The sequence below is a fragment of the Rhinatrema bivittatum genome, chromosome 13, assembly GCF_901001135.1.
Source record: "Rhinatrema bivittatum chromosome 13, aRhiBiv1.1, whole genome shotgun sequence".
NCBI classification, from domain to species: domain Eukaryota; kingdom Metazoa; phylum Chordata; class Amphibia; order Gymnophiona; family Rhinatrematidae; genus Rhinatrema; species Rhinatrema bivittatum.
The window spans coordinates 83,008,722-83,036,226 of record NC_042627.1 but is presented as its reverse complement, the minus strand read 5'-3'; the positions used below and the strand labels follow the sequence as shown (position 1 = coordinate 83,036,226).

Below are 27,505 nucleotides of genomic sequence, written 5' to 3'. Positions count from 1 at the left end.
TGGCAGATATAGGCCGATGAAATTGCCTCCTTCAACCACCAGGCAATAGTAGTCTTAGAAGCCTGTTTGCCCCTATTTGGACCACTCCAGAGAACAAAAAGATGATCAGAAACCCGAAACTCATTGGTGACCTGGAGGTAGCGCAGTAACATGCGTTTCACATCAAGCCGGCGAAGATCGCCCCCAACTGGACTCGGGATGTCCTCCGGAGAGAACACGGGAAGCTCCACCGACTGGTTGACATGAAAAGGAGAAACAACCTTTGGCAAGAAGGAAGGAACACTTTTGAGAGAAACCCCCGAATCAGAAAACCACAGGAAGGGCTCCCGACAGGACAACGCTTGGATCTCCGATACCCGTCGAGAGGAACAAATATACACCAGAAAGACTGTAAGATCCTTGAGAGTAGCTAGACGGAGAGGTTTGAACGGAGCCAAATAGAGGGCCCGAAGGACCAAATTGAGACTCCAGGATAGACAGGTGGACCGGACGGGTGGCCTCAAATGCTTGGCACCCCTCAGGAACCGAACAACGTCCGGGTGAGATGCCATAGCGTGACCTTCCACTCGACATAAAAGAGAGCCGAGAGCAGACACTTGGACGCGCAACGAGCTGAAGGAAAGCCCTTTGGAAAGACCCTACTAAAGGAAGGAAAGAACCACCGAGACCGGGGTTGAGCACGCCGAAACACCCAATTCAGCACATACATTCTCAAAAACTTTCCAGACGCGTACATAAGCCAATGAAGTAGATGGCTTTATGAGCCCGAAGGAGGAAGGAGATAACTTCCTCCTTATATCCTTTCTGTCTCAGTCTTCTCCGTTCAAAAGCCAGGCCGCTAGACAAAAGTGATCCGCCTGGTTGAAAAATATGGGACGCTGCCGTAGCAGGCGCGGGAGATGACTGAGACGAAGGGGCCTGTCTGTCACCAGGTTTACCAGATCCACGGTCTGCGGGGCTATTCGGGAGCCACCAGGATGATCGGCCCTTTGTGAAGTTCTATTCTTCGGAGAACTTTGCCCACAAGAGGCCAGGGAGGAAACACGTACAGGAGAACGTCGTGGGGCCAGGGGAGAGCCAGAGCATCTACTCCCTCCAAACAGTGCTCTCTCCAGCGGCTGAAGAATCTGTTGGCTTTGGCATTGCTCAAGGTTGCCATGAGGTCCAGGTGAAGGGGACCCCACCTGTTGATGATCAGATCCATCACTCCGTCCGAGAGCTCCCACTCGCCTGGATTGAGACGCTGGCGACTCAGGAAATCGGCTTGTACATTCTCCCTGCCCACTATGTGGGAGGCTGCAAGGCACTCCAGATGACGCTCTGCCCAGGCAAGGTCTGGCTGGCTTCCAGGGCCACCAGGCGATTCCGGGTGCCCCCTTGTCAATTGATATAAGCTACCGTGGTGGAGTTGTTGGAAAGAACTCTTACCACCCTGCCGTGGAGTAGAGGGAAAAAAACTTGAAGAGCCAGATGGACCACCCGGGCCTCCAGGCGATTGATGTGCCAGCGGGACTGGACTGGTGACCAGTATCCCTGCGTGGTCTGTGACTGTTAGACCGTTCCCCAGCCGGACAGACTGGCATCCGTCGTGACTATAATCCACTGTGGAGTCTGAAGGGGCATCCCCCTCAGAAGGTGCAGCAGCGATAGCCACCACTGTATGTCGGCGACGGTAGAGTCAGAAAGCAGGAGAATCGTCTGAAACTGTTCCGACACTGGCTGCCAGCGGAATAGCAAAGCTCTCTGTAATGGTCGCATATGCGCAAAAGCCCACGGAACCAGGTCGATGGTGGAAGCCATTGTCCCCAGGACCTGAAGATAGTCCCACGCCGTAGGAAGCGGGAGCGAGAGAAGGTTGCACACTTGATCCATAAGCTTGAATGCTCGAGCGTGTGGCAGAAACACCTTGCCGACGCAGGTATCGAAGTGTGCCCCCAGAAATTCCAACGCCTGGGACGGCTGTAAGTTGCTCTTGGGGAAATTGACTATCTACCCGAGAGAGGTAAGGAGAGCAAGGATCCGGTTGACTGCCTGTCGACAGAGAATCTCTGACTTGGCCCGCACAAGCCAATCGTCCAGGTAAGGATGGACCAGGACTCCCTTCTCGCCGGAGGGCGGCTGCCACCATAACTTTGGTGAAAGTGCGCGGCACAGTGGCTAGGCCGAATGGCAGCGCCCGGAACTGAAAATGCTGGTCCAGAATGTGGAAGCGAAGGTACCTCTGATGCTCGTGGTGAATCGGGATGTGTAAGGAAGCCTCCGTCAAGTCGAGAGAGGCCAGATATTCACCGGAGTGAACAGCCGCTATGACCGCCCTCAGGGTCTCCATCCGAAAACGTGGTACCTTGAGGGCCCGGTTGACTCTCTTGAGGTCCAAAATTGGACAAAAGGAACTGTCCTTTTTCGGCACTACAAAGTAGATGGAATACTGGCCAGCGCCAAGTTTATCCGCTGGGACTGGGACAATAGCCTCCAGTCCCTGGAGCGAGTTTGATCCACGGCAGCCCACTTCAGAGGTCCGCAAGGAGAGACTACGTGCAGATCTCGAGCAAATTCTAAAGCGTAACAGTTTCTTATTATCTCGAGGACCCACTGGTCTGACGTAATTTTGGCCCATTCCTTGTAAAACAGGGAGAGACGACCACCGAGGTTGGGAACAGAGGAATGGGCCGGCTGAATCTCATTGGGAAGCTGGCTTGGGCGTGGAGCGCTGAGGAGCCCCATCTCGGAAGGACCGGCGGCCTTGAAAGGACTGAGACCAAGATTGTGATCTGGAGGGATAACCTCTAGCAGAGGTACCTCGAGCCCAAACATATCTACGCTGGCCCCTGAAGCGGGAATGAGAAGGAACAAAAGCTCTTGACTATTTAGGACAGTCCTCAGGCAGCTTATGAACCTTGTTCTCACCCAAGGAATTAATAAGCTGCTCAAGATCCTTGCCGAAGAGCAACTTACCCTTAAAAGGCAAAGTGCCCAACCTAGACTTGGACGACGGGTCCGCCGATCAAGTGCGTAACCAGAGTCGTCTGGCCGAGGCTGCCGAAGTCATCGCCTTTGCCTGGACACGGATGAGATCATACAAGGCATCCGCCCCATACGTAATGGCGCCTTCCAATTGTTCAGCCTGCTCCGCCTCTGCAGACAGGAGGTCCTGGGTGCCGAGTAATTGTTGGACCCACCTAAGGCTTACCCGCTGCATGAGACTGCTACAGATCGTCGCCCGAACTCCCGGGGCCAGAACTTCAAAGATACATTTGAGATGGAATTCAAGCTTGCGATCCTGCACATCCTTCAAGGCCGTGGCTCCCACCACTGGGATGGTGGTGTGCTTGGTAACAGCGGAGACTGAAGAATCCACCGTGGGAATTTTCAGCATGTCTAAGCAGTCCTCAGGGAGAGGATAGAGCTTGTCCATAGCTCTCCCTAGGCGAAGCCCCATTTCGGGAGCTTCCCATTCCCGGAGGAGCAGCAACTTGTGCATAAGATGGAAGGGAAAAGTGGAGGTGGGAGCCCCAAGTCCCGCCAGGACCGGGTCCATATGCACAGGCAGTGCAGCCGTAAGAGTATCCGCCGGGGGCCCCTCGATCCCCAACTCCTGAAGAACAAAGGGAATGAGGGGCTCCAGTTCTTCCCTCCGAAATAAGCGTAGCACCCGGGGGTCATCCCCTTCTGGGGGGGTGGGTGTCTCTGCCAAATCCGCATCCGGGCAATTACCCCAAAACTAAGTCTATTCCATGTTACCATTGCTAATGGCAGTGGCTATTCTCTAAGAGAACTTAATAGCAGGTAATGGACTTCTCCTCCAAGAACTATTCCAATCTTTTTTTAAACACAGCTATACTAACTGCACTAACCACATCCTCTGGCAACAAATTCCAGAGTTTAATTGTGCGTTGAGTAAAAAAGAACTTTCTCCGATTAGTTTTAAATGTACCCCATGCTAACTTCATGGAGTGACCCCTAGTCTTTCTACTATCCAAAAGAGTAAATAACAGATTCACATCTACCCGTTCTAGACCTCTCATGATTTTAAACATCTCTATCATGTCCCCCCTCAGTCGTCTCTTCTCCAAGCTGAAAAGTCCTAACCTCTTTAGTCTTTCCTCATAGGGGAGCTGTTCCATTCCCCTTATCATTTTGGTAGCCCTTCTCTGTACCTTCTCCATTGCAATTATATCTTTTTTGAGATGCGGCGACCAGAATTGTACACAGTATTCGAGGTGCGGTCTCACCATGGAGCGATACAGAGGCATTATGACATTTTCCGTTTTATTCACCATTGCCTTTCTAATAATTCCCAACGTTTTGTTTGCTTTTTTGACTGCCGCAGCACACTACCAACGATTTCAATGTGTTATCCACTATGACACCTAGATCTCTTTCTTGGGTTGTAGCACCTAATATGGAACCCAACATTGTGTAATTATAGCATGGGTTATTTTTCCCTATATGCATCACCTTGCACTTATCCACATTAAATTTAATCTGCCATTTGGATGCCCCATTTTCCAGTCTCACAAGGTCTTCCTGCAATTTATCACAATCTGCTTGTGATTTAACTACTCTGAACAATTTTGTGTCATCTGCAAATTTGATTATCTCACTCGTCGTATTTCTTTCCAGATCATTTATAAATATATTGAAAAGTAAGGGTCCCAATACAGATCCCTGAGGCACTCCACTGTCCACTCCCTTCCACTGAGAAAATTGCCCATTTAATCCTACTCTCTGTTTCCTGTCTTTTAGCCAGTTTGCAATCCATGAAAGGACATCGCCACCTATCCCATGAATTTTTACTTTTCCTAGAAGCCTCTCATGAGGAACTTTGTCAAACGCCTTCTGAAAATCCAAGTATACTATATCTACCGGTTCACCTTTATCCACATGTTTATTAACTCCTTCAAAAAAGTGAAGCAGATTTGTGAGGCCATTAAACCATGTCTTTCTATATGTTCTGTGATTTTGATGTTTAGAACACTTTCCACTATTTTTCCTGGCACTGAAGTCAGGCTAACCGGTCTGTAGTTTCCCGGATCGCCCCTGGAGCCCTTTTTAAATATTGGGGTTACATTTGCTATCCTCCAGTCTTCAGGTACAATGGATGATTTTAATGATAAGTTACAAATTTTTACTAATAGGTCTGAAATTTCATTTTTGAGTTGCTTCAGAACTCTGGGGTTGTATACCATCCGGTCCAGGTGATTTACTACTCTTCAGTTTGTCAATCAGGCCTACCACATCTTCTGGGTTCACCATGATTTGATTCAGTCCATCTGAATCATTGCCCATGAAAACCTTCTCCATTACGGGTACCTCCCCAACATCCTCTTCAGTAAACACCGAAGCAAAGAAATCATTTAATCTTTCCACGATGGCCTTATCTTCTCTAAGTGCCCCTTTAACCCCTCGATCATCTAACGGTCCAACTGACTCCCTCACAGGCTTTCTGCTTCGGATATATTTAAAAAAGTTTTTACTGTGAGTTTTTGCCTCTACAGCCAACTTCTTTTCAAATTCTCTCTTAGCCTATCTTATCAATGTCTTACATTTAACTTGCCAATGTTTATGCTTTATCCTATTTTCTTCTGTTGGATCCTTCTTCCAATTTTTGAATGAAGATCTTTTGGCTAAAATAGCTTCTGTCACCTCCCCTTTTAACCATGCCAGTAATCGTTTTGCCTTCTTTCCACCTTTCTTAATGTGTGGAATACATCTGGACTGTGCTTCTAGAATGGTATTTTTTTAACAATGACCACGCCTCTTGGACATTTTTTACTTTTGTAGCTGCTCCTTTCAGTTTTTTTCTAACAATTTTTCTCATTTTCTCAAAGTTTCCCTTTTGAAAGTTTAGCACGATAGCCTTGGATTTGCACACTGTTCCTTTTCCAGTCATTAAATCCAATTTGACCCGATACATTTACCCAGTCTATATTGGGGTAATTGAAGTCTCCCATTATTACTGCACTACCAATTTGGTTAGCTTCCCTAATTTCTCTTAGCATTTCACTGTCCGTCTCACCATCTTGACCAGGTGGATGTTAGTATACCCCTATCACTATAGTCTTCCCTGACACACAAGGCATTTCTACCCATAAAGATTCAATTTTGTATTTAGTCTCATGCAGGATGTTTATCCTGTTGGACTCTATGCCATCCCGGACATAAAGCGCCACACCTCCTCCCGAGTGCTCCTCTCTGTCATTGCGATATAATTTGTACCCCGGTATAGCAGTGTCCCATTGGTTATCCTCTTTCCACCATGTCTCTGAGATGCCAATTAAGTCTGTCATCATTTACTGCTATACATTCTAATTCTCCCATCTTACTTCTTAGACTTCTGGCATCCGCATACAAACATTTCAAAGTTTGTTTTTTGTTTGTATTTTCATTCTTCTTTTTAATTGATAGGGATAAGTTAGAATTTTTTTAGCTCAGGTGAGTTTTTAGTTACAGGCACTTGGACTACTTTTCTAATTATTGGAACCTCACTGTCGGGATGCTCTAATTCTAATGCATCATTAGTATCCTTTAAAGATACCTCTCTCCGAACCATGTGCTGCTGAGCGACTGTCGGCTTTCCCCTTTGTTCTAGTTTAAAAGCTGCTCTATCTCCTTTTTAAAGGTTAGCGCCAGCAGTCTGGTTCCACCCTGGTTAAGGTGCAGCCCTTCCCCAAAAGGTTCCCCAGTTCCTAACAAAACTGAATCCCTCTTCCTTGCACCATCTTCTCATCCACGCATTGAGACTCCGGAGCTCTGCCTGTCTCTGGTGACCTGTGCGTGGAACAGGGAGCATTTCAGAGAATGCTCCCCTGGAGGTTCTGGATTTAAGCTTTCTACCTAACCCATCAAGAAACTTGGCAACGTAGAAGGCAAGAGCTGCTGGGAGACGTTAAGTTGCGGAGAGTGCCCAGGAGCCAGGCTGCTGGACAGAGGCTCTGGACTAATGACCCCTTGTGGAGGCGAAGGTGGTCTGCCCTGGGGGGGGAATCTTTGTGTGGAATAGGGAAGGAGTTGCTGCTTCCCTGATCCTCCACGGAGTAGAGGAACTGGGTCAAGATCTTGGAAATTTGAGACATCGCCTGCGAGGCCAAGGCACCATGCCTCGGAAGAGATGATGAATCCTCTGCCGGGAGATTCCTTGGTTGCAGTGCCGCAAGTAGGATGTCCGAGTCAGGGCCTCTGGGCCAGACCTTCGTCCGTTCTGTTGAGGAAGTCCTCTTGTGCCGCTTTCGGAGGGGCTCCTGCAACTGCCCTGCCGACCTCTTCTGTCTGGAAACTGAAGACAAATCAAAGTAGACATGCTCCAAGAAGTGAGAGTAGCCCATGGATTCATCTTCAGATGCCAGCTCATCATAAAAGACAAAGTCCAGTAAGTCAGGGATGAAGGCCTCTTGCAGTTCCACAGCCGATGGTTTCTGGGAGAACTTCCCAGACGAGGGGCTGAAGGCAGGTGGATACCAGCAACTTTGGGATTTTTTTTGTGTCAAAACGTGCGACATGGCATGGGCTTGCATCAGCATCCGCATCAATGGGCTGTCCTGTGTTCATCCTGATGACTTTCGGCGATTGTGTGTCGATGCATCGAGCAGGGACTCTTCCTTGTGCTTCAACTGCGACACATGCATTGACTGCGCTTCACCTGGTTGCGTCGGGTCTTCGACTCAGGACGCCAGTAACCTCAGTGGTTGAGTCGACGCATCCCCTGAAGCTCCGCGCGCCTGAATGGGTTGCAGGCACTGAGGGATAGAGGCGGGCTGGCCCACCTGATCCTTATGTTTGTCCGGCGGTCCCAAGGAGGAGACCCTATTTGATTTTTTAGGGTGATCCAGACGCGGCCCCGGGGATGAATGGGCTGACAGGCACTCCAAGCTGGTGGTATAGGATCTTGAGTTTCCCTCTTGCAGCCAGGCGATCTTGGCTGCTCGCTGATGCTGGGCCAGGGGGGACATGCGACTGCAGTCCCTGCATGCCGACTGGTTGTGGTCCTGACCGAGGCATAAATAACAGTAATTATGCCTGTCTGTGGCAGACAATCTTACCGCACTTGCAGAATTTGAAGCCAGGCAGACTTGGAGACATTTATTTTTTTTAAACTGAACGGTGCTCTCTGAGGAGAGAAAGAAAGCTCCATGTGCAGCCTGCAGCGTGGAAAGAACAGACTGAGGAGAAAATGGAGCCGCGCGGGAAAGGACGTAGCCACACACACAGAGCAAAGGTCTGTCATCTTTGAGAAGCTCCACCTAGCCACCCCAGACAGCATGGCTAATTGAGCCTGCTTATCTGTGGGGAAAAAAAATTATATATATGTTCATGCCTTTTTATTGGACTAACAATACCCTTCTTGATGAGCTTTTGGGAGCTCCTTTCCTCAGGTCAGAAAAGAATGAAATGTCCCAAATCCCCATTGGCAGACTCCAACACATTGTCCTTACACTAATAATGGACTCCTACCTTCCATGATGGAAATATGGACAGCTCTTCGTCGTGTCCTTGGAACACTGCTTAGTCTCGGGCCATGTGTGATAGATGGGCAGCTGCGGCTGGGCACAAGACCAGATCTGCAACAGAAAGCCATAAAAGTCACATTAGACTGAAATATCCTGTAAAAGAGATCATATTAGTAATGAATAGACACATCTAAATGGAGAGAAACAAAGAAAGGGGGAAGGAGGAGGAGACAGACTGTATCTACATTGGGATGCCAGCTGATGCCTTGAGAGCACTGAAAATTTAAACAGAATTCTGATGTTCAGGTCCTGCTAAGTCATGGACTAAGGGTCCACATTACACAGATATTGAATGATCTTTAGTGGCTACCTGTGGAAGGGCAAATGAAATATAAGATAGCTATGATGATTCATAAGCTTTTGGGTAATGCCGCCATTCCACGTATTAATGCCATGTTTTGCATTTACAATCCTACCAGACACTTAGATCCTCTCAAGGTGGTTTGCTAGACGTTCCATTTTTTAATTTGGCCCAGCCTGCAGAAACTCAAGAGAGGGTGTTTCCAAAAGTGGGTCTCATCTTCTGGAATTCATTGCTAGAACATCTTCATCTGGAAGCCTTCATGCAGACCTTTCGAAAGAAGCTTAAAACATTTTTGTTTCAACAGGCCTTTGCTTAGAATGATAAGGTGATCCTCTTGAAGCAGGATATAAATACAAACTAGGCAGCTTATGATTTATTGTATAAGAACACAAGACTTGCCATCAACAGTGGTCAGTCCAGGTCACAAATAACTGGCAGGATGCCAAAAAGTCAACAGATTCCAGGCTGCCTAAACCAGGAATAAGCAATGGATTTCCCTAAGTTCACCTTAATAATGGTTTATGGACTTTTCTTCTAGGAACGTCCAAACCTTTTTTAAACCCAGCAATATTAAAATCTTTCACACATACTCCAGCAAGAATTCCAGAGTTTAATTGCTGAGTAAAAAAATATTTTCTCCTATTTGTCTTAAAAGTATTATCTAGTAATTTCATTAAATGTCCCCTAGTCTGTACTTTTTTAAAGAGTAAATAACTGATTAACATTTAATTGCTTGATTCCACTTATTATTTTATAGAGCTCTATCATATCTTCAATCAACCATCTCTTCTCCAAGCTGAAGAGTCCTAACCTCTTTAGTCTTTCATACGGGAATTGTTCCATTCCCTTTATCATTTTGGTCACCCTTTCTAATTCTGCTATCTCTTTTTTGAAACGCGGTGACCAGAATTGCAAACAATACTCAAGGTGAGGTTGCACCATGGAGCGAGACAGAGGCATTGTGATATTCTCTGTTTTATTCTCCACTCCTTTTCTAATAATTCCAATCATTCTATTTTCTTTCTTGGCTACTAGCGTACACCGAGCATAGGATTTCAACATATTATCCACAACGACGTCTAGATCCTTTTCCTGTGTGTTGCATCCATCGGTCGCAGATGGCTGCGACCGCTCTACCTCACCTCTCTTCTACCCTTTTCCTCCACCATTGGAAGAATGGCTGCCTCCGCTGCCGTTTGCCGAAACCCTCAGCATCTCCAAGCCAGCATGGGTGTCCCCGTCCGCCATGCTTCTTCCTGAGGCCTCCTAGGGCACGTGTGCGCATGCTGCCTATGTTTTTGAATACATCACGGCGGGAACCTCAGGAGCAGCCCCACCGCATGATGTCAGTTCCTCCAGGTATTTAAACCTCCGCTCCAATTGAACGAGTTAGCAAGGACTTCGGTTTTGCTATTCTGACCGCTTCTATGCTGCTTGCTTGGATTTCTCTCTGCTCTCCAGGGTATCTCACTACTACGGAAGCTCTGGGTACCTGCTCCTTGGGGGGCCTCTCGCTTCTTCTCGCCCTCCAGGGTTAATCTACCTAACCTTAAGGTCACGCGTTCCTCGGGGGTCCTGTGCTTTCTTTCAGTAACCCTTGGTGCTCCTAGGTACTCGCTCCTCGAGGGCCTATCCTGCACCTCAGACCTCGGGTCCCTCTCTTCAACTACCAAAGGAAGTTATCAGCACTGCTACTCTGTGAGTATCACTATGCTCCAGCTCTCCTCATTCCACCCTTCAGGTTCACGGCCTATCCCGCACTGCGGAACACTACCGGACCTTTGCTACATCTGGGTGAGTCAATCATCTACAAAGACTGTCTGAGCACTGTGATATCTCTGGACTACAGCACTGTCTGTTCCTTGGGCAAGATTCTACTTTTCAACTGCAGTATAATAAAGCTTTCTCTCCTCAGTGTCTGCTTACTAGAGTCTAGCCAGTAGTTGTGGTTCCCCATGGAGCCCCTCCCCGTGGGAGGAGTCATCACCACTTCGACCAAGAGTCCACAATATGCCACAAACCCAACACTGTGTGGTGACTTCCAAAGTGGAACCTTGCATTGTGTAGCTATAATTTGGGTTACTCTTCCCTCAGTGCATCACTTTTCACTTGTCCACATTAAATATCATCTTCAGTTTGGATACTCAGTCTCCCAGTGTCGCAAAGTCCTCTTGCAATTTATCACACTCCTCTTGTGATTTAACAACTTTGAATAACTTTGTATCAGCAAATTTGATCACTTTACTCATTGTTCCCATCTCTAGGTAATTTATAAATATGTTAAAAAGCAGCGGACCTAGTACAGATTCCTGGGCCTCCACTATTCACCTTTCTCCATTGAGAAAATTTACCACTTAGCCCTACTCTCTGATTTCTATCTCTGCTCCTGATGTACAGCCTATGCAGAGGGAGCAGGAAGTAAGACGAGCCGACCAGAGCCCAAAGGCCCTTTAAGCCACCAACGCAGCCATGTGGCTGCCACATTGCTCTGGTGAAAATGCGCGAAATGTGTCAGTTCAGGCTGCGTGCATGGCAGTGGCCAAAGCGACGCGCGCCCTGGACTGACTGCTCCACAAGCTTTCCCTGCCGGGGAAAAAAGGAAACAGCCGCAGACTCCTTCAGCTCTCTCTCCTGCAGGCCCGAAGAGCTCCCACAGACAGACACTGGCCTCAGACAATCTCCCAGCCTCGCAGGAACAAACAACCATGCTCTAGTTTCCCCTTCTAAAAATCTTTTTTTTTTTAAACTTAAAAAAAAAAAGGGTACTTCCTTGAGCAGCAGCTGGCAGGAGGAGACATCAAGGTAAGAAGGAGCTAGTCCCCTGGCTATCAAAACCTCTGGAAGCAACGGACTACAACAGACAGGAGTTTCTAACCCTGTCTTGGTGTTTGGGTAATTGCCAGGTTCTTATGGCCTGGATTGGCCACTGTTGGAAACAGGATGCTGGGCTTGATGGACCCTTGGTCTGACCCAGCACAGCAATTTCTTATGTTCTAACCCCCCCCCCGGACACCCAGCTCAACCCAAGGGATTGCCCACAAAGAAACCTAGCACCTCGGGGAGCTACCCCAACTTCCTGTCACTATCTCCACACTTTCAGTCAGAACACGGGACTGCAGGTTTGGATGTCTACCATCTGCTGGAGATAGAGAAATACTGAGGGGACTGCAGGTAGCGCTCTGTTATGTAGCAGTGCCTCAAAGTTTTGTTCTCTGCCTCCATCTGCTGGTGGGGATGCATAAACCCACTCGTCTGGACTGATCTGAGGTGTGAACAGAAAAAAGGATTTAACTCTGCACAGATTTGAAAGCTGTAAGCAGTAATATCAATTGTTAAGGCGTCAACCCTGGTCTTGATGAATGGCACTACTGCTCATAATTTTCAAACGTATGCTAATTTAATCTTTTTTTATGTCCATTACAGAGGCTTAATTTCTGGCAGAACAACCCCAAACGGCAATCTGCCACCTTTCTTCTGGGACCCGAGAAAGCAAAATAGAGAAGAGCTGACAGTGTATATCAATTCTGTCGTCCCCCGTCCCCCCCCCCGAAGAAATAAAACAGACTCAGTAGTTGCATGGATCATTTATGGTCACTCAGCCCTTGAAGAAGCTCTGAGACAAGGTCAGCCATATTTATTTATTTATTTATTTATTGTTTTTTTTTATACTGAAGTATTAGTGTTGGCCTTCACTCTGGTTTACAATTAAAGACAACTCGATATATTAAAACAGAGGTCAATACATTAACAACATTAAACAGGGTGCAGATTTAACAGGGAATAACGTACGAACTTTAGGATAACTATATGATATGATATAGTGTATTAGTAGTATAACAGTTGAAGTGGGAAGCTCCTGCGACAAGTGTTCCGTTGTTTGTATGAGGGTACTTGGATGAGGAATGTTTGGAGGGTGAGGCTAGGAGAGATTAGATAGAGTTAAAAGTTGGGAAGGTTGGGGGGGGGGGAAGGTGGGATGTGGGTAGGAGGGAGTGTGCGAAAGGGGTGCTGTCTTTTTATTGATTTGGTTTAGCCTATTCCATCCTTATAGACTTGTTTGAAGAGCCAGGTTTTGAGGAGTTTTTTGAACACTTTGGCATTGCTTTGAAGTATTAGACTGGAGGGTAGAGGGTTCCATAGAAGCGGACCAGCTACTGCAAATGCTCTTTTTCTGGTGGAGTTCAGTTTGGCTGTAGCGATTGGTGGGATATCTAGTCGTGCTTTGTTAGATTTATTTATTTAAAAAGATTTCTATACCGTCTTTACAAACAAAAATTTGACCAAAATGGTTTACAATGTATTCAAAATAAAATAAGAATATAATAAAATCAAACTAAAAGAAAAACATCTAAAATTACATAAAAGTATATAAAAATAACATCAAAAACATAAACAAAAGAAAGCAAAGTTAAGGAAAAAAAGTACAATATACTCTTTAAGCCCTAGTTCTACCTATAATATACTTTAAATAAATTCACTACACTAAAACAGAAGAAAGCCAGAAGAAAATAAAAATAGAAATAAATTCTGAAAACACAATACCAGATGATCTGGTATTGCATTGAGGGAGGTGTATTTGAAGTAGGGTGGTGAGGCAGTCGTAGTCAATGTTGTGTATTGAATTGCATATGATTGACAGTGTTTTGTATTCAATCCTTTTTTCTATTGGGAGCCAGTGTAGCTCTTTTAGGATTGGAGAGATGTGATCTGTTCTTTTGTGACCAGTGAGTATTCTTGCAGCGGTGTTCTGTAGTATTTGTAGGGGGTGTAGTGTTGATTTGGGGAGACCCATCAGGAGGGAGTTGCAGTAGTCCGTGCTTGAGAAGATCAGTGATTGGGGAATGGTTCTGAAGTCTGTTTTAGGGGTTTGAGGTGCTTGAGAATTGATAGTTTGTGGAAGCCTTCTTTTATTTTCATGGAGATGTGTTTTTTCAGGTTGAGCTGCGGGTCGATCCAGATTCCCAGGTCTTTGATGCATTCTTTTAGTTTGATAGGGTTGTTGTCAATGACCAGGGCATGGTTCAAGTGGTCACCAGAGTTGTTTCTTTCCTTCAACATACATTCAGTTTTGTCGGTGTTGATACATAGTTTCAGTTGGTTTAGTAAGCGTTTGATTTTGTTGATGGTCGTTGCTGCGGTTTCTAGAGTGGTCTCGATGGAGCTTGTTACTGGGATGATGAGCTGTATGTCGTCGGCGTACAGGAAGTGGGTGATGCATAGGCTTGAGAGAAGTTGGCAGAGTGGTAGAAGGTAGATGTTGAATAGTATGGCCGAAGGTGATGATCCTTGGGGTACACCGGTTTCGAGTGTGATGGCTTCAGAGGTGTGGTTGTTTAAGTTTACTTTGTAGGATCTATTTTGGAGGAAAGAGGTGAACCAGTCTAGGGTTTTTTCTGTGAGGCCTATTTCTGCTAGTCTGTTAATTAGGATGTTGTGATCGACAGTGTCGAAGGCAGCCGATAGATCAAGGAGGATGAGGATGAATCGTTGTCCGTTTTCGAGTCCTCTTAGGATGGTATTTGATAGATTGGTGAGTAGAGTTTCAGTGCTGTGATTCTTTCTGAAGCCGTGTTGGGAGAGGTATAGGATTTTGTTTGTGTCTAGGTGATCATTTAGTTGTTTGAGTACAGCTTTTTCTGTTAGCTTGGCGAGGAAGGAAAGGTTTGAGATAGGTTGGTAGTTGGGGTCGAGGTTCTTTTTTTTTTAAGGTGCGTTTTATGGTGGTGATTTTTAGGTTGTCAGGAAGCTTTCCTTCTTCGAGCGATTTGTTTATAATTGCGGTGATGATTGGCGTGATGGTTTTGGAGATTTCTTTTAGTGAGTGAGTTGGTATGGTATTGACTTTGTGTTGGGCTGGGTTCAATGATTTAATTAGTTTCTCAGTTTCTGTGGTTGAAATAGGTTCAAAATTAGCCCAAGATGTGATGTCCTGGCGATTTAGAAGAGAGTTGGCGCTTGCAGTTTGGATTATTTTTTCAGTTATTTTGCAGATTTTGTTTTTGAAGAAGATTGTGAGATCTTGGCTTAGGTTCTTGCTTGGGGGTGTAGTATTGTTGTTCGCCGTTATTAGGTTGTTAACTATGTTGAAGAGGGATTTTGATTATTTGTGGAATTTTGGATTTATTTACTGTAATATTCTTTTTTTGCCTTGTTTATTAGACTTTTATAGTAGGCGAGGTGTGTGCGGTATCTTTCGAGTGTTAGTTGACATTTGTTTTTCCTTCATTCTTTTTCTCTTTGTCTTAATGTAGCTTTGGTCTCCTTTAGTTGTGGATTGAACCACAACTAAAGGATTTGATTTGATTATTTTTGTTTTCTCCGGGTTTATGGTGTTTGCAGTTGTTATTTGGTGCCAAGATTGGGTGGCGTTGGTTATGTTGGAGAGATCTATGTTTGACAGCTGATTTCCTAGTTCGTGTTGGAGGAGATCTGGTGAGAAGGGTGGTCTGATTTGAAGGAGCATGTTTTATTGGTTTCAGTCTTGCTGATGGAGTTGGCATGTGTCTTGCACTTTAGTAGAAAGTGGTCTGACCAAGGGACTTGATTGTAAGTTACATACACCCATACGCCCTATGGCTTTGATTTGGGTGTATGTATGTGAGAGAGTGTGTTCCCACCTGGTTCTGGTCCCACCTGGCCCTCGCCCTGCCCATCTAACCCCCTCCGCGTTAAATTCTTTTCTGGCTACAGATTAAGCCCTACCTCACCTTATGGGAAACCAGACAGATCCCTACACAGATACTACAAACTATCAGAATACCCCTCCTTGGTCACACATGAAGAACACAAAGAGAGCCCCCTCACCAAGGGACCGCAAATTATTGGCAGAAAATGAACTGAAAATCCCAAGAAGCCGGACTCTGCATGCAGTGCAACACTAGAGAAACAGAAATACATTTACTCCTGTGCTATACAAAACAAAGATGTCAGAGATTGACAGAAAAAGTTCCCATAAAAAATTAGCAATCCTGCGGGAAAGAGAAGAAAGACTATAGCAGCACAATACCAGAAATATGATCTGAGGAGGAATATGGATTAGTACTATCCTGTGTAATTATTTCCTTTTAGCCTGCAGAGCGTATCAGCCCTTTGGCAATGCCTGCACACATTAGTTTGCATTTGAGAAGCAGAAAGCAAAAGAATATTCACCCAGAGGAGAAGAAAAATGGGGAAGCTGAACCCAGCAATTAGCCAAGACTGCCCCTCAGATCTTCTTCTCACCTTACCTGTGGATTTCAGGCGGCTCGCGCTTGATCTTGGCACTTGATTCCATCACTTCTTTTGCAACACGACCACTAAATATAGTTCAACAAAAAAAGCAACAATAAGAACATGAGATTCCCACCCTGACCAAACTCAGTGCATCTGACAGTGACCCAAGCAGGCAAAGATAGACAAAAAGCAAAATATTCTCTAACCTGAAATCGAGAGAGCTCCTTGGACAAGGCTCATGCAATACCTACATTTGTAATCTGAGGGAGTACAAGACATCTGAAATCAAGGTGGCCATAGATGGGATGTGTACAAGACACACATCAAATCTGATTTAGCAATAAAGATGTCATGTGTGATGCAAACCTGCTGGAAAGCGTAATCAAGGACTACCAAACACCATTCTGTCTCCCTGTAACTATAAGGAAGGCTGCCTTATACCAAGAATTTATCCAATCCTTTTTTAAACCAAGCTACACTAACCAAATTCCAGAGTTGAATCCATTTTAGAATAAGACCGACATCACAAAATATGGAAAAAGTGAAGGTGTCTGAATACTTTCTGAATGGACTGTAGCTAACAGTGGTTGATTGTCATTTTGTCCAGAAACTTGGCCAAACCCTTTTTAAACCCGATTACACTAACTACTTGCATCACATGCTCTGGCAACAAATTCCACAGTTTAATTATATGGTAAGTGAAAAATGCTCTCTCCAATTAGTTTTAAATATGCATCCCATTAGCTGCATGGAGTCTCACCTAGTCCTAGTACTACTGGAAAGAATTAATAACTGCTCTCTATTTGTTCCACCCCACTCAGGATTTTGTAAACCTCTATCATATCTCCTCTCAACAGTCTTTTTTCCAGGCTTGTTTAGTCTTTCTTCATAGGGGAGCCATTCTATCACTGTATCATTTAGGTCACCCATCTTTGCACTTTTTCTAATCCTGCTCTATCTTTTTTGAGAAGGGGGCAAGCAGAACTGCACACAATACTCAAGGTGTGGTTGCCATAGACTAATACAGAGGCATTATGATATCCTCTGTTTTAGTCTCCATTCTGTTCCTAATATCTAACATTCTATTTGCTTTTTTGATTGTCGCTGCACACTGAGCCAAGGATTTTAAAGTATTGTCTTCCTGTTTTCTTTGAAGTAAGAAAATACTTGCAGTAAAATCCCTGCCCTCTTTCTCTTGGTGGAAAAGGCTCAATTGAATTGATCTTCAAGAGGGAGGAGAACTCCTTTCGTTGCAATTCCTAATGCTGAGATATTTCCCAAGCAGGTTCTGGCAGACAACTTGGAGGTACAGTTGTGCTCACAAGTTTACATAGCCCTGGAAGAATTTGTAAGATGTGTAGCATTTTAAGAAAACATGAGTGATCAGACAAAATACATGTCTTATTTTTAATGTGCTTCAAATTAAACTATTATGCATCACAGAATAGCAAAATCATTAAACAAACCATCGCATCAAGAGAAATAATAAAATGGCCTTGTTTAAACGTTTGCACACCCTTAGTTCTTAATATCGTGTATTGCCTCCTTTTGCATCAAAGACGGCTTGCAGTCTTTTGGGATAGCTGTGAATGAGGCCTTTTATTTTCTCATGTGGAAAATCTGCCCATTCCTCTTGGCAAAAAGCCTCCAGATCCAGTAAATTCTTTGATTGTCTAGCATGAGCTGCATGTTTAAGTTCTCCCCAAAGTGCCTCAATGATGTTGAGATCAGAAATCTGTGATGGCCACTCCAGAACCTTCACTTTCTTCTGCTGCAGCCACAGTAGGTCCGACTTTGCCTTATGTTTAGCGCAGTTGCTTACCTGTAACAGGTGTTCTCCTAGAACTGCAGGATATTAGTCCTCACAGATGGGTGACATCATCAGATGGAGCCCAGCATGGAAAAACCTTTGTCAAAATTTCTAGAAGCTTTGACTGGCACACTGAGCATGCCACCATCCGCGTGCCCACACGAGGTCCCCTTTCAGGCTCGTAACATAGAAAAAATAAAATAAGAAAAACAAAGGAGAAACCAACTCCACGGAGTGGCGGGCAGGTTTCCTGAGGACTAACATCCTGCTGTCCTAGGAGAACACCTGTTAAAAGTAAGAAACTCTTTCTCCTAGGACATGCCAGATGGTAGTCCTCACAGATAGGTGACTACCAAGCTCCAGGCTGTTCCCAGCAATATCTAAGACCAACCAGACCGAACAAGGTGGCAACCGGCACAACAACTGAGGTACTGTTGGGCGATAGGGAAACAGATTGGTTTCAACTTCCAGGGGGCTTTTGGTTGGGAAGAGTTGAGTTTAAGTCTGGAAGAGACTGCAGGACAGACTGGCCTAAACTAAACTACTGTCTTGTCAACCATACTTGTTCAAGCAGTAATGGGCGGTGAACATGTGTAGGGAGGTCCACATCACAGCCCTGAAGATTTCGACGAAGGGGACCACCCATAAGTGGGCCACTGCCCCCATAGCGCTCACAGAGTGAGCCTTAACTCTGCCGTCTAGTTGAAGACCTGATTGTGCATAGCAGAATGAGATGCAGCCTTCTAGCCAGTTGGAAAATACCTATTTGCCCACCGCAACCACCATTCTGTTCTTGTCAAAAGATATGAACAGTTGGTTGGACTGCCTATGGCCCGATGAGCATTCTAAGTAGAAGGCCAGAGTGCTTTTGAAATCCAACATTTGTAGAGCCCATTCCCCTTGGTGGGAATGGGTCCTCAGAAAAAAGGTGGGCAACACAATGGATTGATTGATGTGAAAATCAGTGTCAACCTTCGGCAGGAACTTGGGATGCGTATGCAGGACCACACAATAGAAAGAATTTCACGTAGGACGGATACGTAACCAAGGCCTGAAGCTCCTTGCCCTATGAACCGAAGTAACCACCACCAGGAAAAAGACTTTCCAGGTGAGAAATTTCAGCTCACAGGAGCGCATAAGCTCAAAAGGAGGACACATGAGCTGCATCAAAATGATGTTGAGATCACAGGACATAGCAGGGGGCCGCAGAGAGGGCATTAGCTGAAGCAGGCCCTGCATAAAGCGTCCTACTGTGGGCAGAACAGAAATGGGTGCGCCAGCAACCTCACTATGGAAAGCACTGATCGCACGCAAATGGAGCCTAACCAAGGTGGTTTTGAGACCAGTCTTGGAAAGATGCCACAAGTAGTTCAGAAATCTCGGCACTGGGCAAGTGAACGGATCTGAGTACTGTTCCCCACACCAGGCTGAGAACCTCTTCCACTTCAACTTATAAAACTTCCTGGTGGAAGGCTTCCTGGAGGTCACCAGCACCTGGGACACATTATCAGACAGGTTCAGGGAAGGTCAAGGTGCTCAACATCCAAGCCGTCAAGGCCAACGCCTGGAGGTTTGGATAGTGCAGCTCAGGTCAGGCACAGTCCCCAGGCTGATGGGAGTCCTTATCGACAGATCTTGGAGGCGAGGGAACCAAGTTTGCCTGGGCCAGTATGGCGCCAGTAGAATCATGGTTCCCTGGTCCCGTTGGAGCTTCACGAGAGTCCTCATGAGAAGTGGAAGAGACAGGAGAAAAAATGCTTTAAAGCTTGAAAAGAAAGCACAAATGAGAGAGCTCCAAAAATGGCAAGGCAACTAGCATCACAGAAAAAAAGACTGAAGGGGGACCTTGCGTGGATAGTGGCATGCTCAGTGTGCCAGTCAAAGCTTCTAGAAACTTTAACAAAGATTTTTCCATGCCAGGCTCCATCTGATGATGTCACCCAACTGTGAGGACTACCATCCTGCTTGTCCTAGGACAGGGATGGCAAACTCCAGTCCTCGAGTGCCACAAACAGGCCAGGTTTTCAGGATATCCACAATGAATATGCATACAATGGAGGCAGTGCATGCAAATCTTTCTCATGCATATTCATTGTGGATATCCTGAAAACCTGGCCTGTTTGTGGCACTCGAGGACTGGAGTTTGCCATCCCTGTCCTAGGAGAACGGATCATTGTCATACTGGAAAGTCCAAGTGCGTCCCATGCGCAGCTTCTTTGCTGATGGATACAAATTCTCCTCCAATATCTTCTGATAAGATGATGCATTCATCTTGCCATCAATTTTGACAAAATTCCCAGTGCCGCAGCAGCTCACAACTCCTTAAACAATAGAGATCCACCTCCATGCTTCATGGTAGGGATGCTGTGCTTCTCTTCATAGCGTTTACAGTTACGACCATAAAATTCAATTTTGGTCTCATCACTCCAAATTATTTGGTTGCAGAGGTTATGAGGCTTCTTTAGGTGCTGTTTGGCGTATTGTAAGCAAACTTTTGTGGTGTTGCGGCAGCAATGGCTATATTTCTGGCAACTGTACCATGCAGCCCATTTTTGTTCAAGTGCCTCTTTATCGTGCCTGCTGAAACCCCCACACCACATTGTTTCAGAGAAGCTTCAATTTCAGTAGAAGTAGCTAGTGGATTTTTCTTTGCATCTTGACAAATTTTCCTTGTAGTTGTGTCTGAAATCTTTCCTGGTCTACCTGACCGTGGCTTGGTATTAACAGAACCCATAATTTTCCACTTCTTGATCAGAGTTTGAATACTGATTGGCATTTTCAAATCTTTGAATATCTTTTTATAACCTTTTCCTGATTTATAAAGTTGAACTACTTTAGCTTGCAGATCCTTTGACAGTTCTTTTGCTTTCCCATGCTACAGTAACCACCAAGGTCAGTGCAGCCCTGGATGAAATGCACAAGGGTTTTTCAAAAGTTAAGAAACTCATTGGTTTTTTTATATACAGTCACTAATTCCAATCAAAGAAATCACAGGTGTGGATACCTACCCTTCATTGCTACCTCAACCTGTGTATGTCAATTTGAGTGTTTATTATTAGCCCAATCAAGTTTTACTTAGGGAATAGCCACTACTATTAATTGCATCAGTAGCATGGGATCTTCTTAGTGTTTGGGTAATTGCCAGGTTCTTGTGGCCTGGTTTGGCCTCTGTTGGAAACAGGATGCTGGGCTTGATGGACCCTTGGTCTGACCCAGCATGGCAATTTCTTATGTTCAAACATTCAAGGGTATGCAAACTTTTGAACAGGATCATTTTATTATTTCCCTTATGTCTATGGTTTGTTTAATGCTATTCTGTGATGCATAATAGTTTAATTTGAAACACACTAAAAATAACAGACGTGTTTTGTGTGATCACTCATGTTTTCTTAAAATGCTATACATCTTACAAATTCTGCCAGAGGTATGTAAACCTATGAGCACAACTGTATATTCAATAGGTGTCACCTATACCCATATTATGCTGACGACCCAAGTTACATTGGGCCAATGCTTTATGTAAAAGCTCAGCCTGCTTCTGACAGGAAGGTACCAGGAGCTGGGATATGCTTTCTAGGATCCAGTTAAAACCCCTTGGCCTGCAGTCCTTAGAATGTGCACCCAGCTTTTTATTTCTTTTGACACCAAGAAACCTGGGATTTCCATGGCCACACAAACTGGCTAGCAGGCTGCATCTTTTTCTGCTGGGCCATGGCAGCAGCAGTAGCCCACCTCCGATTAATCTCCGTGGGGGAGATCTGCAAAGTTGCAACAAGGAGTTTCCCACATCGTGTCATCCCATTTCTGTTTGGACAGGGACTCTAATGTGACAGGAAGTTCAGCTCAGTCTTTCCTCACAAATCTCTGACTTGAGAACCCAATTCAATCCCTCCTAGGGTCTGTTATTTTGATCCCAGGCCAGGCTGTCCCTATTAAAAAAAAACAAAAACAATCCAAAAAAGTCTTGCTGCCAACAAAAAAACAGTTTTTACTTGTTAGCACTAGGGATGGATTTCGGTTTTTGCCACCCATATGCACTTTGGTGGTTTCTCTCCCCCATCTGATACAAGGATGATCTTTGCTGAAAGAAATTCAGCAAATCTTAACCAGCCTGCAGCCCCTAAATGCTTTCCTAACTAGGCAGAAATATAATGGGTGCTGGATGACACTGTTTCAAGGGTTCTCACTTTGTGTGTGCAGCAGTCTGTACGTAGGGAGGGCTACAATCCTGATTGTCTTTGGAGTAAGCATAGGTGCTTACCTGTATCAGGTGTTCTGAGGATAGCAGGATTTCAGTCCATAGATAACCCGCCCCAATTTAGATTAGAGTCTGAAGGGCCCCTCTGCACGGCTGCATAGCATGCTCAACGTTTCTAGAAACTTTGAAGTAAATGTTCCATGCCAGGCTCTATCTGATGATGTCACCCATGTGCGAGGACAGGCATTCTGCTGTCCTCGGCAAACACCTGTTACAGGTAAGCAACTCTGCTTTCATCCCAAGCACTTGAAGCAGAGATGATGATAATGTGTGATAGGCATTATCTGCTTACAGAAGGCAAAAATCCTAAAGCTGCTGCCCTCTTTTCAAACATGAACATAAGAACCTGCCATACTGGGTCAGACCAAGGGTCCATCAAGCCCAGCATCCTGTTTCCAACAGTGGCTAATCCAGGCCATAAGAACCTGGCAAGTACCCAAAAACTAAGTCTATTCCATGTAACCATTGCTAATGGCAGTGGCTATTCTCTAAGTGAACTTAATAGCAGGTAATGGACTTCTCCTCCAAGAACTTATCCAATCCTTTTTTAAACACAGCTATACTAACTGCACTAACCACATCCTCTGGCAACAAATTCCAGAGTTTAATTGTGCGTTGAGTAAAAAAGAACTTTCTCCGATTAGTTTTAAATGTGCCCTATGCTAACTTCATGGAGTGCCCCCTAGTCTTTCTATTATCTGCTTCATAAAACAGTTAAGGTGAAATCAAAAAGAAGAAATTCTCATTCAGAAAAATTGCCTGGGAAAAAAAAAACCCAGAGGGAGATCTGACGGGGGCTGTAGCCTAAGCGGGTCCATAGACAGGATTTGATTAATAAAAAAATTGAAAATGCTAAAAAATAACCTGACTAGGAAACTAGTAGGGGTTATGAAAAAAATATATTTTAGAGGCACACTGGGTCAAATAAATAATCAAAAGCTGAAAGTGTGCTGAAAAAAAGCTGAAAGTTTGAGGGAAAAAGCTACCACAAGGAAGCATAAAAAAAAATTAACTAAAGTGGAATTTGTGCAGATGGCCAGAAGTGTTTCTAATATTTCCCAGGAAGCAAGCAACAATGACATCACGCCGATTTTACTAGCCCAAATAATAAGAGGGTGTGCAGGAGTGAGCTAGGGGTTAGAGCAGTAGGAAAGTAAGGTTCAAATCCTACCATACCCCATTTATCTATTTACGGCAGGGAGCTACCAATTGATCCTGATTATGGGTTCAGAAAGGTGAGTACTGGGTCAACAGGAGCATTAGCTAACTGTTCTGTAGTCTCCCAATTCCTAATAAATTGCAAAAGCTCGCAACACTGAACAAGTGAAAAAAAATTTCCTCAGAGAAAATATGCTCATGCTCTGCTGACTTTAGAAAAGCTTTTCATTTTACCTGGCACCCTGGCCTCAACCTTAAACTACTGCAAACTGGGATCAGGAGAGAATCTGGGATAAAAATAAATCCATACATTAATCAGCTGTAAGTTAGATTAAAAAAAACCCTGCAGACAGGGAGGAGGAGTGAGACAAGAATGTAACCTGAGCCCCACTCTGTCAACATCTACATCAAAGCCCTTCCAGTATGCAGACAATCTGCTCATTTTATCTCTCAGCCCAGAGACCTCCTGCAAACCGCAGGTCCTAGAGCTGAAATCTGGAAAAGAGAAAGATTAGGATTTTCCAAAAAAAGATGCCTTGCTGATGTTATGCCACATGGTATAAGAATGTGAAAACAAAGTAAAGCTTTCTAAGGAATCTTCTGCACCTCCGGAAAATGAGATGAAACTCCTGTCTGTTATGGCTCAATACTTTATATCGAGATGAGATATACTGAGGACTGAAAATAAAGATAAGCAGCAGGAAAAGCGACCACTGCATGCAAGTCACAGTGCAAATTCCAGACACGCATGAGCTGTATCCAGTAATGGTTACTTACTGTCAGTATTTACCTGTATCGGAACCGACTCCCTTTAAAGAATACATTACTGCTCGAAACAGTGCGCACCTGGCTGGACTTCTCTAACCTGCAAAACAGAAATCATCAACATCAGCCGGATAGCCAACATAGGCATAGCCACCAAAACAAGAAACCGATGCATCAGCAGAATGTCCACAAATACTGGATCAAGAACCATGCACATGGGCTGGCCCAATGGTTCACTGGAAGTGCTCTGCAGTACCATATAAAAGACATAATTTAAATTCCCAGGCCCAACTTCTGCCCCTCGCTCAGCAAGGAATGTTGTAGAGGCAGATTTCGCATCCCCTGAGTTGTCGGGAGTCTCAGCCATCATACAACAGTGACACCTAGTGGCCAGATTGAAGGTGTGTATGTATTGGGTTCTGAATGTAACCAAGATTTGTAGTGCCTAGTCAAGCACGGTCATTGAAAAGGGGGCAGGGGAATTATAAATTATAGGAATATCCCACGCATAGTTGCAATGCAGCCAGACAAAAGGAGCAGGAAGAAAATGCAAAACCATCCCCACTTAACCCCCACCAAAAAAAGAGGAACATCCATTTTAGTAGGATGTGCACCAGAGCCACAAAAACAAGAAATTTCACATCAGTAGCACATCCATCACACACACACAAAACCAAACGATATCCTTGTGACATGGGTTTCCACCAGAATAGGAAACCCACCATAGAAACAAGCACAGCACCATGCATCATTCACCTGAGTCACTCCACCATTGCCATAGCCACCAACATTAACAAGGTGTGCAGCACAGCAACAGCTACCAACGCGACAGGACTCAAGATGGCTGCCAGGTAAAGACGCGGGGAGAAACCTCTTAAGGCGTTTTTCTTGAAACTTTTGAATTTCTAGCAAATCATGCCCCATATGAAACGCAAAGCTGAGAGGGGTAATGATGAGTTCACCCCCTGGTGACCACCTACAGCCACGTATTGAAGGCTTCTTCGTAGCGGACACAACCCCAACTCATCTGTGAGGACTACCATCCTGCTTGTCCTAGGAGAACTTCCTGTTCTCTGCTCCCCTGCAGGAACGGGAACAATGACCCCCAGGTGCTACGAACAGCTTACGGTCCCCTGCACTACCACCCTTTTGGCGAGTGGAGTGCAAGGAGAGACCATGAATGTGTCACTGATTGGACAAGCAAATTCTAACACATAGCCTTCTCTTATCACACTTAGGACCCACTGATCCATCATCATTTTGGCCTACTTCTTGTAAAAGAGAGCCAGACAACTTCTGACTGATAGAACAGAGACTGGACTAGCCTTGTCTTCCTTTCCCCATGAAAGGACTGGCCTCAGGATTGTGGTCTACCGGACTCTTGTCTCTGAGTACTCATAGGGGCCCAATTTTGCCAAAATCTCCTATTATCCAGAAAACAGGAACGCACAGGAAAAAAAAAACCTCTTTCCTCTCTTTGGTTTGTCCTCTGGCAATCTATGCCCTTTGATTTCTCCCAGATGCTTTACCAGCTCTTCCAAGTCCTCTCCAAACAGAAGTAGCCCATGAAAGGCAAAGACCCCAACTATGACTTGGACCAGACATCCGACAACCAGTTCCTTTACCAAAGGAGACGTTTGGCCAACACAGCAGATATCATAATTCCTGAAGAAGCTCTGATAAGATCATATAAAGCATCTGCAACATACACCACCGCAGCCTCCAGACATTCCACCTGTTTTACCGCAGATACAGACACAAGCTCTTTAGCCTACAATTGTTGGATCCAGTGTAGGCAAGATCTCTGCAAAAAGCTACTGCAAATTGCAGACTATTCAAAAATCTTGAGATGAACCTCCAATTTCCGATCTTGCGCATCCTTCAGTGCAGCTGAACCAGCCACTAAAATGGTGGTGTGGTCTTAGTCACCCACATGGAAGCGTTCCCCTTTGGAAGCATTAAGAATTCAAATTTATCTTCTGACAACAAGTACAACCCTGGCCATTGTCCTGCCAACCTTCAGGCCAGTCTCTGGAGTGCCCCACTTCCTGAATATCAAGTTCTTCACTGATTTGTGAAAAGGAAAAGCCTTCGCCAGACCCCTCAAGCCGTCCATGACTGGGTTCATGCCTTCCTGGTTAGATTCCTCCTTCACAACCTTGATCCCCAGCTCCTTCAGAACATGGGGAATCAAGTGCCACAGTTCTTCTCTGTGGAAGACACACACACTTTAGGATTGTCCCCTTCAGGTGTCAGGCATTTCAGGGACCTCATTCGGATTGGAAAAGTCGGGAACAGAATCTGCGCCAGGAGAGTCGTCTGCCAGCCGAACTGAATCCTCAAAGTCCTCCGAGTCCTCTCTAGGGATATTTGGGCAAGTTCTCAGCCCCAGAGCCTCTGAATATGTGCAGATCCCTTGCTCTGCGAAACCTTGGGTCTCTGTGGCTGGCAAGCCAAGAAGCCCTTTGGATCTTTTCAGCCCCTGCTTTCCTAGCCACATCAACTTTGTGCATGAACAGCACAAACTCTGAAGAGAAAGTGGAGGAATCGTCACAATCCTCTCTCAGGAGGTCCTCCTCACCCTCAGAAACAGCTTCCTACCCTCCTTCAGGGCCCTGAATGGCAGGAGTCAAAGGCAGAGGGGAATACCCAGACTCCCCAGAAGGTCTTGTTACCACTGAGGCCAAGATGACAGTCAATCCCACACTGTCGGGAAAACCATCCGTGGCCACATCGGATGCTCCTGCCCCTCGTTTGGGCTTCCACTGTCTCTTTTGCGCCGGAGGAGCCTGCCCCAAACTGCCTGCCCTGCTAGACATCCATGCAAAAGCCATGCATGCGAATTGCCACAAGACTGGCAGCTATTGTCATGAGCCATTCCCCTGCGTTCATCCCTGAAGGCCAGACCACGTGATCAGGAGCCGCGTGTCGTGGCAAACACACTCATCCTCTTACCAGAACCCCCAGATGCCACTGCTACGCTGGCACCGGTGAGCAGGATACCCATCTGCCGCTCAGACCGCTGCATTGCTGAACTCCTTTTTTTTTTTTTTTTTTTAAAGAAAATTTAAAAATATCATCAAAAGTGGCTAATGCCCCGAAAATGAAGCTGAAAGCTCTGCTGCTGAAGAATTGCAGAGAGATCCAACGGGTCCTCCTGGGGGAGAGAGAACCGGAACCCCCACAGAGAAATTACCAAGCCAACTCAAAGGGCACCAATCCCCTGCTCATCCACCTCAGACCAGGAGGGATGGCCCCTCCAGGATCTAGCAGCCTCCTGGGAGGACATCCTTTTCCTTATTTGTTTTCCTAGACTGCAGGTTTTACATCTCTATCATCTCCTCGAGACAGAGAAATACTGAAGGACTGCAGGTGGCACACTAAGTTATAGGGCAGTGTCAGTGAAACTTTTTTCTGTCTTCATCTGCTGGCAGGGATGGAAAACCCAGGAGTCTGGACTGATCTAGCTATGAACAGGAACTTACACTCCA

The 27,505-nt window shown here is 45.4% G+C and overlaps 1 protein-coding gene across 5 annotated transcripts in view; it reads right to left on the bottom strand.

Annotated features, from left to right (window-relative positions):
- Positions 1–27,505, bottom strand: part of FRMD5 (FERM domain containing 5) — a 141,768-nt gene that overhangs the window by 14,401 nt on the left and 99,862 nt on the right. For all 5 annotated transcript variants that reach the window (XM_029575859.1, XM_029575860.1, XM_029575861.1 and 2 more), the window contains 3 exons: positions 24,040–24,114; positions 16,038–16,106; positions 8,452–8,558 (listed from right to left, as the gene is read on the bottom strand). In XM_029575859.1, coding sequence (XP_029431719.1) covers positions 8,452–8,558; positions 16,038–16,106; positions 24,040–24,114 — 251 coding nt within the window. The remainder of the gene's footprint in view (positions 1–8,451; positions 8,559–16,037; positions 16,107–24,039; positions 24,115–27,505) is intronic.